Consider the following 12277-nt stretch of genomic DNA (forward strand, 5'->3'; position numbering starts at 1 on the left):
TATATATATATATATATATGCAAGACTTGCAATTATAGTGACTCACCCCCAGAGGGAGACCAGTGAGAAAGATAGATGTTTTTCTATTAGTCGGCTCTTTGGAGCATCTCCTTACGACTACAACCGCCACCCACAAGAGACCACCTTTGACAGATTTCACCAAGTGGCTCCTTTTGAGAGAGGGCATCAATCAGGTAAAGGTAGACTAGTAATCTGTAACACCCTTTCGACGCATCAATGTATGCAACTCGAAGGAAGTACGAAGACTAAGATACCCTCAGGCCCCCTAATCCCAGACAGGAGCAAGTAAAAAGCCAGGAGTGGGATCGAACCACAGACCTTCCGATCGGTAGCTGGGCCCTTTAACGACTGAGCCATATCTGCATTGTTGTATGGTAGTGAGACATGGCCTCTGTGGACAGATGTGAGCTGTATCCAGATTTTTTTACCACAGAAGTTTCAGAAGCGTGCTGGTGTCGGATAGCGTCAACGAATTTGTAACGATGTGATTAGAAAATGGGTATTTGGTTGTGGATGAGGCACCTCAATCGCAGGAAATATCCAGCCCCATCGACTACGATGGATCGGTCATGTTCTACGCATGCCGAAACACCGTCTACCGAGACAAGTGTTGTTCACTGTGCCTACTCCAGAATGGCACAAAACCGCGAGGTGGACAACATATGCCTTGACACGACGGTGTGAAAACGATTACGAAAAGTTTCACTAATGTTGGTGCGGTCCGTCTCCCCGGATGGGGTCCTCGAGACCCCTCATGGTGCCTCGCTGCCGTTCACGCTGTCAGTTTCTTTGCAGATTGTCTGACTGAACGGTTGGAGGTGCAGACACCTCAGAATGCTTGCGATAGGTCATCAACTGGTCCCCTCACCTCCCCCTCCTCTTTTCATTCTTACTGAGCGCTATTCTTTTGCTGGTAGCTGGTAGGTATGCCACGGACCACATGACTGATACATGTTTAATAACTCCCATCTCGGGGCTTCCAACAAGTGTCCCGAAAGCTACCATCTCGAATGAGTTTCTGAAGCGTGCTGGTAATCCACGTGTTCGATACAAAAAATGCTATGGGCATGCTATCGTATTATGTTGTATCATTCGGGCTTCATGCATTCTATCCCACTGCATTTGACAGGTAAGTAAAACACTGCCGGGGACATCAAATGCGACGGTAATATGTCAGGTGGCCAAAACAGAGGTCACGGAGAACAACAGGTGTCTCCCTTGTGCCCAGAAGTTAGCCAAAGGAATACGGGTACCATCCAAATTACAACGCATGAGCACGATGCAGCTGTCCGTGTTTAAGAGGCCGGTTTCGGTTGGTTCCTCGAGGCTTTTATTGGAATTTATGACTCTCTGCTCAGAAGCACCTCCATCAAAATACATCTTTGGAGAGACCGAAACTGTCGCCCACTCCAGTTTTACAAAAAGGGCAACTTGGCGTTCGTGTTTTCTTGGAAAGTTTTCACTTTGTGTCAACCAAATGAACTTCGGCAATTTAAACCAGACGTTTTTGAGCTCGTTTGATGTTATGCAAGACACTCAAAGTCAGGCGACCGCTGGCAACGCTCGGTATTCCATTTTGCCTTTATTTCACCAAGAGTTACTCGATAGTATACCATAGTCCTCAATATTGATCGGTTTGAAGCCTTTCCACATGATCCTTTGAAAGTGTGCGCTAAACGTTCGTTTGCGTGTTTTGTGCCTTTCACTGCCATAACATCGTAGACTATCCTCGTCCTGAGTGATACCTACAGTGCAATTTGGACCGGATGAGCATAAAAACTGCAAACGGTTATATTGGACAACATCTGACGAACACCGTACCCCAAACACAGTGCAAACCATAAGGCACTGAAAGAAAGAAATGTTTGAAAAAACTGGGATCATATTTTGTTTACCCAATAGTTTCACGGTCTTTTTCTTCGGTTCGCTCTCATTAGACCACCTGTGAGAAGAGATAACTTCTCCAAAAGGAGCAAACTAAATTTTACCAACGCATGATCATTGAACTCACCTCTCCCTTGGTCATATTCGGGTACAATTCGTTCCAGTTGCTGATCACGACTCGAAGTGGATCCAGAACGGCCATTACCCGAGGAGCGTGTTCATTCAAATATTCCCGAACACAAGCTTCCAAAGCCGACGGGTCCAAAATCGTCTGTGACATGGTCACCCCAATACGCTCGCAAAAATTATTGATTGCCTGGGGCGGGAAACCCCGCCGACGTAGGGCGGTCAGTGTGATGAGTCGAGGGTCATCCCAGTCCGAGACGATCCCGGATTGGATCAGTTTGAGGATCTTGCGCTTCGATACCACATTGTAGTTGAGGTTCAAACGACCGTATTCCCACTGAACCGGGCAATACACGTCCAAGACGTTGCAAAGCCAGTAGTAGGCAGGACGCCTGAAACCGGGAGATAGACAAGGCGTAAGATAGTGACAGTTCAGTTTCTTCTAGTCACCTGTAAAAACGGTACTACAAGAGACAGACGCTGGACAATTCTCATCTGTCTATTGTGTGATTAGTATTCAGCTTGGAATGGGAGTTTGCGGTCGCTAGAATATCCAATCCAAACCAGACCGTTTCATCGTTATAGCGACAGCATAATCCTAGGCTATTAGGAGTCCTCAGTATTCCGTTCCTCCAAGTTCTTAGTTTGGGTTGAGGTGATGACCATCTGTGTATTCATCATTGGTGCCGCAAATCTAGAATGCGTTTTACAATAACCTTTACACCGTATTGTCTTCTTGTATTGTCCTGTATTTTGGCACACTGGGTTGAATCTGGCTTTATTACCATACACACGCACGCATGCATGTTTCATGCACACACACACACGAGAATTACCCGCATTGGCATTCTGCGAGGCGACCCTCTGTGACTATTGTAGTATAGAACAAGCCAAGTTGTGGCCTGGTTAAGTCTAATGATAAGGTTCAGACCATCTGACTACCTTTAGTATCCATTGTGTCCAAACCGTGCAGTTGTTTCTACGTCACTATTTTGGCTTTAAAAGTACCCCCCTTGTGCATCTACCGGTCTTATTCCATCGGGATTCACACAAGGCACAGAGCACTTAGGTTCAGCGGACCAAGGCAAAACGCATGTGGCATTGCGCTTGTACGAGGGATTTTATCGGCTTCGTTCGATATGACAAGCCACAGTTACGATATAAGGAGACTGTGACGCACTAGGTCCTGCTGGTAGCTAGGTGGGGTGAGAATTTACTGATTGGAAGATCCGTGGTTCGTACTCGACCTATGCATCTCGACTTCCCTTTTCTAGGCTTGAGCAACCTGGCAGTATCCAAGACCTTGTGCTTTCTTCTGGTGACATGACAGCTAGGCACCGAAAGGGTGACAGAGCTAAAAGATTATCTTTTTATTGTCTTTTTTGGTAACCAGGTGGCAAGGCGAGATTTTTGCGATCCCTGGTTTTACGAACACACAAGAGGATGCTTCCCTAAAGGAAACTACTCACAAGATTGCAGAAAACTCTTCAATAGCTCACCACCGGTTTCGCCCTTTTTGGTGCTCATCAGGTAGGCGCGGTCTGTCGTGAAAACCAGATTGATTTGCAAATGAGTGCATTTGTCGAAATCAGTCCAGTTCGGGCTCAAGTAGAACATAAGGTTGACGGAAACTCGGGAACTGCGCCTACTTGATGAGCCCCAAGAAGGGCGAAACCGGTTGTGGGCTGTCGAGAAGTTTTCAGCAGCCTTGTGAGCAGCTTTCTTCATGAAAATGTACTGCGATATCTCGAATATCGTACCAGCTGAAACATGAGGCGGCCGTTGTGCAGCACATTCAGTTAAAGAAGACCCGTATAAAACAAGAGATTCGATTGCATTCAGTTGAGTCATCAAAACTCGCATTCTACTGAGAGTAGTAACAAATAATAGTAATCGTTCAGTTGTGGTACCCTTTCGGTGCCCAGCTGCCACACGAAGAAAGCAAGAGGGCTGAAATACTTCCAGGTTGTCATAGCCTAGAAAATAGTCGAGATGCCGACGGATGAGTTCGGGCCACATCAGAGTAGTTGGTGATTTTCGTCTAATTTGGGGTTCTGAAAGAACATACGGTCGACGGAAACTCATGACTGTGCCCACCCAAATGAGCTCCAAAAAGTGGCATAATGGTTGTGGGTCATTGAAGAGTTTTCGGCAATCCTATAAGTAGTGTGTTGCGTCTATATTAACGTTTGTTTCACCGGTCCAAACCAATGTACCACCTTCTCGAAACAACGTACTTCTTACTCAACCGTTTATTTCTCACGAGTTGATTATCTCACCCGTAGGATGCAATATCTTCAATGTTAGTAAAGGTACATCGAGACACCAGTGCTATCCATCTCGCGTGTTTGCCGAATTCCGCGGCGAGTCGCAGGTGTATCGTAGATACTGTTACTGTCGCATCACTTTCTATCCAACTGACCATATACGCGTCATTCAGACCACGCTTTCGTACCCCGTTTTGTTCTAAGAACTCAAATTCAGTCTTCCAATTATGAACCATCAGTCGTTTCTCACTAAGTACCGCCGCACCTTGCTCCCTCACCTTCAAACGCTTGTTTCACAGTCCATCAGATCTTAGCACTATCGGTTATAAGGTTTGTCTGTCTTTCAGCTGTAGCAGCCTTCAGTGCCTGACTGCCATGCCACCCGAAGTAACCACGAGGGCTGAAATACTGCTAGGTTGCCCAAGCACAGATCGAGTTCGAACCACGGGCCTTCCGGTCTGTCAATTTGCGCTCTCACTATTGAGCCATTGAGCCCTATAAGGTCCACACGGAGCAACAGCACGAATTTCTTTTCGTGGACAGTTGGGACGGGTTCCTCAATTTCGGCCCATATACGAATGTTCATGGGTGCGAGTTGCATTCACCGTGTCTTGACTTACTTGATGTGACAGCTGCAACTGAAAACATTCAAGCTTCCTGTACTGTTTGCTGTCAGCTGCTTGAACCATACTGTGCCCACCGGAAAGGTCATTCTGACATTTCCAACGTGGGTCTATCGCGAGACGACACAACCGGAGGAGAGTGCAAACAAGTTGATCCTTCGGACCACTTCAGCTCCAACACTGGATCAAGCGTGATGAGTGTTGGAGCGATCACACGTGAAAACACTCAGTGGATGTCCTGATTTCGGGGCTCTCGCGGTGACACGTAATTTAGCTAGTATCTTGGTCAAACGTAGCGTATCGCGGCCTAAACCAGACGTCTATTGAACCAAGTGTGATGTTAGAGAGTGTGGATACCGCGCACCGTGCGAACACTGCAACAGCTTCCGCGCCTACATAAAAAGTACCGGCAAACATGCTGAAGTCTGTTGAGACAAAGATACCGGCCATCAAAAAGAAAATCCGCGTCCGGATTCATCAGCCTGAGCTGTGGATTCAAAAGCGACCCCCACATGCACATTAGGGATCATGTAGTCAACCAGTAGAGTGATACGATCACGTGATTCTCTCCCTAGGTTAATGTTTGACCAAAGTTCACTTTTGACCAGTAGGAAATTTTGTCCATTCTATCGACAGGGTTCTCTTCATTCGGTCTAGATTATCCCTAATCATACAATGAGTATCTTCCGTGCGTCCACCACATCTATCCAGTAAAGAATGTTCCGGCACTCTCACTGATGTGCACGGCGTGCGTAGTAATGTTAAAACTTTAGCGCAGATGATAAAACCGCGTGAACGAAAAGCTGTAGAATCAACCTCAGTTTGCCTTATGGTCAAGATTAGAAACATTTCAAGGTTACGATAAAGCATAATACTCATACAGTAATGATAACCAAATTCTCTACTCTAATTCGACCAGTCAGCGTTTAGTTTTCTCCATCAGGCGGCTGGAAAATTCGAACGTCCAGTCTAAACAGACCACATTCGCAAGGGGGACAACTCCTCAAAAGATATCACTTCTCATTAGTCTCTTAGTGTGTCTTACAACGGATACGTCTCCCTGAGAGGATGCAAATTTACGAAAGCATTACTCCCAAGGGGTGTCCAAAGAAAGACAGTTGCAAAAAAAAGCAAGATTTGGTCAGATTTTCTACCAGTGAAGTTGGTGAACTGAGAGCAGGATCGATACAAAGCCGAGCAAAGGGAACACACTCACCTAGATTGGAACTCCTTGGTGCACAATGAGTGAGTTATATTCTCAATCGAGTCACACAGGCAGTGCGTGTAATCGTACGTAGGATAAATGCACCTGGAATGGATGGCGCGATGAATGAAAAGACGGAAAAACAGACACACCATGTGGAACCAGTGCGATGGTGAGGTCGCATTTTGATTCGATAGGCCACCGGGTCAACTTTCCCGTCTGCCAGAGTGATTTTCATACGAAGAGTGGCACAGCCCTCATCAATCTGATTTGAGTGGAGATGAAAAGGAAAGATGGACAAACGGGTGAACAAACGTAGGCAGGATAGGGATTAGGGTCAATGTGACGGTGCTCTCTGGTGACCGGCTATAACATCTGTCCTTACTTGCTATCCAATTTTCACCAGTGATTCCTTGTAGCAGCCACATAAAAAGTTCAAAAAAAGGGCAGATAAACTTGCTTGGGAAAGTCGAGGGTCTTGAAAGGGACAAAGATTATTCGGAAACAAAAAAACAGGCTATTAGGCGGAACAGATCAGAATAAGCACCGTGGCCAAACCCAGACAGCAGTAGCTGGATCGTACGAATTAGGATTCTATTACGCGCCTTCCTAGTGAAGGGCGAATGTTATCGTCGGTGAAAGATACTCATGGATATATCGTGTATCTGTGTGTAAATTTAATTAGAAAAATCAAATAGCTCGGATGCGTCCGCCTTTCGGACGTCTAGTCGCCATGACGACTAGACTAGTAGTGGACATGAGACAATAAAATTTAAGGTTGGACTCAGACCACTATACTTTCAGTCGCTCGCGCGATCACATTGGAAATTGATTAGGATTCTGATAGCGTAGATGGTGAGAGGAAACCGAAGGCCCTTCTCTGGTCATTGCTACGTCTGAAACATTCTCACCCTCTAATTTGATCTTCCAAAAAAACCTTGAAGGCGAATATTCGCATGATCCGTCAGTGTCTGGTCTTGGCAATACTGGGCCAGCCAGCCTTTTTAACCAACAAGAGCATAACACATTTGGACAAAATAATGCTGTAAAATTAAAATAACCTTTCCGTTTTTCATATCTTCAAACAATTGCAGTGATTCTTCAATCGGACGATCGCGCCAAGGTGAGGGAGGGGGATTGAAACCACGAATTTCTTCTAGCCGTTGATGACAAACGTAAGCTTGATCAAGTCTGATCAACTTTTTTGCCCATTTGTACAGCTGATCGAAGTGGTCCGAAGCATGGGTGACCTTGTAGGGAGTGAAACCTGCGTGTGTGTATGTAATGGGAAAAAAACGGACCAGAACCTACCAAGCCAAAGTACCATTTCTTTGATCGCGCGGAAGAACTCTTCTTCCTCCTTTTCTGGGTTAGTGTCATCATACCGCAGGTAGGTAATACCACCCAATTTCTACGAAAAAATGAGCGAAAATGAACAGAAATACTTTGGCATATCCAAAATTAAAATTGATTGCCTTTGCATGTCCAATATGAAGAATGCCATTAGGTTCAGGTGGGAAACGAGTGACCACCATCCCTTTTGTCTGGGCAATGTGTTCCTTTAGAAGTCGCATAGTGGACGTGGTCACTACGTATCCGGGGGAAGTGTAATTCTCACCGGGTTTGTGAAACTTGGTAGCATCTCCTACGAGGTCCACAGCAGTTTCCATCGTAAAATAAGGGGCACCGGATATGCGTCAGAAAGAAGGTTTCGCGAAAGCGTGGCGTTAATAGAGAAGCTGTGGAAAGACAAAAAAACAGTTGGGAGTATGATGAAACGAAGAAAAATGAAGCTTATTTGGCAGTAAGTAAGAGGACCTTGACAACTGTTCGTTTCATTCAGAGATAAACTTGCGATCACCTGGCCTAAATAGGGTGGGTGTGAAAAAGAGAAGTAGCGCCGAAGAAAAAGCTGTCGAATTCATGGACGAATGATAGTACATGGACGTCCAAAGTATACCCTGCTCCAGTCACAAAAACCAAGTTTTTTCTGATGTTTTGAAATGCAATTTTTCTCATCTTGTCGGAAGTATCCGGTTACAGTATGCAAGATGGTGATGAAGGGCACATTGTCAACAGCCTCTCAGCACAAATTCGCCGGTGCCCATGTTGAGAAATGGTGAGCTGGTGTATCATGTAGTCGCTGATATGCTCTCTCGAAATATTCGTGTGAACGATTCATCTCACCTGATTCTTAAGGGCTTACACGCAACTCTGCCATTCTGGAGCAACAAACACGGGGCATTTCATTAGCACCAAGGACCCCCCCCCATTCTCCCTAGAGGACATCGTACTTTTCATTAAGCAATTTCATGTGTGCACGGAGCCGTTTCTTCTAGGGCACACCACTTGATTCCATGGTGCGCGCACGGCTGACAGTTCGTTTCCCTTCAGGCCCTCGCAAGTCGGCACGAAACATGCCAATCCACCAACTTCGAAGAACTTCCGTAGCTCAACAGTATCGATCTGAGCAGGGCCAACAACTCTTCACAGTAAAACAATACTGTGGTGGCAGTGAGCATGCGGATGAAGCGTGGCAGAATGTGAAAGGAGCTATGCGAGAGGCATTCAGTGCTGCCTGCCCGACTTCTCCAATTCGACGACAAGGCCACTGGATGTCGTCGAGGTCGTTATCCATGACTGATGCCAGGAAAGCCACACCAGCAGGCAAGGAGTACGACGGCGCACGCAAGTCCCTCAAACGCCAAATAGTGAAGAGTCTAAAGAAAGATCGAAAGCTCTGGTGGACATCGAAAGCTCGAAAGATGGAGAAGGCCTTTGCTACGGGAAACAGCCGTGTCCTTTATCAACTAATCCGAGCGACTGGCCGTAGGAAAGCAACGGTCAGCGAAACGATAAGTGAAAAAAGATGGCTCATTAATCCAATCGCAAAAACGTCAACTGGAGAGAGGGGCCGAACACTTCGAAGAGCAGTTCAGCTGGCCTCCTGGAACACAGCCGATGGAGATAATGCATACGGGCGAATGGAATCTAAACCTTGATCGCCCTTCAGAAGAAGATATAGGGTACGAAATAGCCGCACTGAAAGGTGAGAAGGCACTAGGACCGGACGGTCTGTATTTAGCCCTCTTCAAAGAAGGCGGAAAATCCCTGATGACCCACCTGACAAAGCTTATTGGTACTATGTGGGACGAAGAGGAAGTGCCTGCAGAATGGGGCATGTCGACGGTTATCCCCATCTTCAAAAAGAGTACGCGGACGCTATGTGAAAACCACCGTGGCATCAGCCTGTTAGCTGTGGCATCGAAGGTGCTCTCTGGCCTTATCCTTCGAAGGTTGACTGAACACAAAGAGAAGCAGATCCGTGAAAACCAAGCTGGGTTTCGTCCTGCAAGAGGTTGCATCGACCACATCTTCGCCCTCCGACAGATTCGGGAAGAGCGACACTGCTTCCAGCAACCAACAATGGTTGTTTTCCAGTGGTGTCCGACAAGGCTGTCTTGTTTCACCTTTCCTCTTCAACTTTGTGATTGATACGATCATGGAAGACTCACTACCAGCCTCTAATGCCTGTGGGGTGGAAGTGCTCCCTGGGCGCCCGTTCACAGATATCGAGTACGCAGACGACATAGCTCTTCTTGGAACTGACCCCGTGGTAATGCAAACAATATTAAGTAACCTAAATAATTCTGCCTCGCGGTTCGGCATGCGCTTCACACTTGCAAAGTGTGAAGTGCAAGACTGGGTGGGCTCGAACCCTAGCCTCAGGCCTGCGGATGAACTGATTGAGATAGTAGATAAATTTGTTTACCTGGGTAGTTGTATCAGTCCCGGTGGTCTCACGAAAGATGAAATTTCCATCCGGATTGGGAAGGCCACAGCAGCTTTTGGGAACCTACGCTACCTGTGGCGTAGGTGTGACATCGGCTTCTCTGTCAAGGGTCGAGTTTATAATGCTGTAGTGCGCTTCATATTACTATGTGGATCAAAAGAAAGAAAGCGTCCAGCTGTAGCACCCTTTCGGTGCCTGGCTGCCATGCCACCAGAAGGAGGCACGAGGGCTGGGATACTGCCAGGTTGCCCAAGTCTAGACAGGGGAAGTCGAGAGGCGGTGGTCGGATTCGAACCACGGACCTTCCGGTTAGTAAATTCGCGCCCTTACCACTTGGGCCATCTCGCCTCATATGGATCAGAAACCTGGCCGCTGCGCGCCGAGGACGTCAAAAGACTTTCAGTGCTTGACCATCGATGTCTTCGGAGCATTGCCCGAATATGGTGGGAACACCGGGTCAGCAATGCTGAAGTTTGTCGAATGGTATTCGGGAGAAATAACTCACCCCCGATAGATGAGCTGATCACACTGCATAGGTTGCGCTGGCTTGGCCACGTGCTGCGTATGCCAGTCGACCGACTTCCTCAAAGGGCTCTTTTCGCACAACCACGTGAAGGGTGTAAGAGCCAGAGGTAGTCAGACAATGACTTGGCAGCAAAATATGAAAGCCATTACCAGCAAACTCAGCTGCGCTGGTAACTGCCGTCTTCCTGGATGGGGACCCCGAGACGGGCCATGTCAACGGCTAGAGACATTGTCAGACATGGCCCCTCGTACATCCAAGCTATTGCCTTCAATGCATAGCTCCTTTTCCAAACCCCCACTTGACAGCCCACTGATATTGTTGGATTTATGCACCAATTTATCAGCTCCAACCTGCAATAATAATAAACAGTAATCGTTCAGCTGTCGCACCCTTTCGGTGCCTAGCTGCCATGCCACCAGAAGGAAGCATGAGGGCTAGGATACTGCCAGGTTGCCCAAGCCTAGACAGAAGAAGTCGAAAGGCAGAGGTTGGGTTAGTCAAGACCACATTCTCCAAGCCATCTGTTAGTATAATCAACAGAATCACAAACGTTTGGACCTTTAAGCAGTGACCTTAAACAGCCACTGGCTTCGCCGACTCAAAATAAACATCTGCTGACGGTCATAGACGAGTATTCACGTTTCCCATTCGCCTATGCGTGTCCAGATGCAAGTTCGTCTACGGTGATGGCTGGTCTTGTGCCACTCCGCTAAATTTGACCTGACTAGTTTCGTGCATTCAGATTGTAGTTCATTATTCATTTCGGATGACTGAACAGTTTCTCCATATAAAAGGCGTTGCCACCAGTCAGACCATTCTATACAACATAAAGGGGAACGAATAGGTGGAACTCTGTGGAAAGTTATCGAGATGGCTTATGGGGACGAGATGGCTCAGTTGTTAGAGTGCGGGCTTACTGACCGGAAGGCCCGTAGTTAGAACAAGACCTCGGACTTCCCCTGTCTAGACTTGGGTAACCCGGCGGTATCCCAGATCTCGTGTCTTCTTCAGGGTGCACGGCAGCTAGGCACCGCAAGGGTGTTGCAGCTGGATAACTTCGATTTTTCGAACCATGTATCGGGTGGAGACGATCCATGGGTGGTCAGTCCAAGACTTGTTAACACAGCATGAAAGCTCCCACCGGTTAACTCAGTCGTGTTGATAACTTTCATCTTTTCAGGTGCGACCCTGGGAAGACAAACTAATGGTTAGTGACCTTGGAAGACGCGGCTGTATCACGTAGCGCGTGGTAACCCCGCATCAAAGATGTCATCACTGCATGGGCCGTTCACTCCCTGCCACATCAGACAAACAGAACCATTTAGCGTCAATGAACTAACTGGAACGCCACATCCAATGTACGGCTCTCATTTCGTTATTCTGCTTGATCCCGATGAGCGAGGTTGTACTTCGTTCCCCACTGTACTTCAATACATGGTTTCTAGTCGAAAAACTGAACTTAAATGTACTGATGTGTCCAGTGTATGCTACCACATGGAAGCAGCGTCTCAGCTTATTGACTATTACCACCTGACTGCCACCGAGTTTCAGAGTTACTCCTTTAATATTAACTATCAGGAGGTCTCACCGGTGGGATGGTTCTCTACTGGAAGGTCTTCAAAGAAAAGGTAATTTAATCCTACAGATGTCGAAGCGAAAAGGCCCATTACCACCGGTATTGTCTTTAGGGCATCGACGGCTAAAGCAGTCAGGACCATGAAGACGGTTAAGCGTCAATGTACCGATGATAAAATTATCGTTTAAAATCTCAATATATATAGAGCCCAGACCTTTTCCTCATGGTCACTTGACGCCAATCTGTCAGAGAATTGC

General features: G+C 47.0%; 2 protein-coding genes across 2 annotated transcripts in view; one reads left to right on the forward strand and one right to left on the reverse strand.

Annotated features, from left to right (window-relative positions):
- Nucleotides 1-7795, reverse strand: part of T265_06528 (hypothetical protein) — a gene marked incomplete at both ends in the record, with an annotated part of 26983 nt that extends 19188 nt beyond the window's left edge. The window contains 6 exons of the mRNA XM_009171811.1: nt 2033-2423; nt 6138-6230; nt 6278-6390; nt 7187-7392; nt 7437-7536; nt 7571-7795. Of these exons, the coding sequence (XP_009170075.1) occupies nt 2033-2423; nt 6138-6230; nt 6278-6390; nt 7187-7392; nt 7437-7536; nt 7571-7795 (1128 nt within the window). The remainder of the gene's footprint in view (nt 1-2032; nt 2424-6137; nt 6231-6277; nt 6391-7186; nt 7393-7436; nt 7537-7570) is intronic.
- On the forward strand, nt 730-9620 carry T265_06527 (hypothetical protein; the record flags this gene model as incomplete). The annotated part of the gene is made up of 4 exons (XM_009171810.1): nt 730-800; nt 3232-3349; nt 8465-8954; nt 8986-9620. 4 exons carry the CDS (start codon nt 730-732, stop codon nt 9618-9620), a joined length of 1314 nt encoding a protein of 437 aa, XP_009170074.1.
- Between the last annotated feature and the right edge of the window lie 2657 nt (nt 9621-12277).

The sequence above is a fragment of the Opisthorchis viverrini genome (genome assembly GCF_000715545.1).
Source record: "Opisthorchis viverrini unplaced genomic scaffold opera_v5_135, whole genome shotgun sequence".
Lineage (NCBI taxonomy): Eukaryota > Metazoa > Platyhelminthes > Trematoda > Opisthorchiida > Opisthorchiidae > Opisthorchis > Opisthorchis viverrini.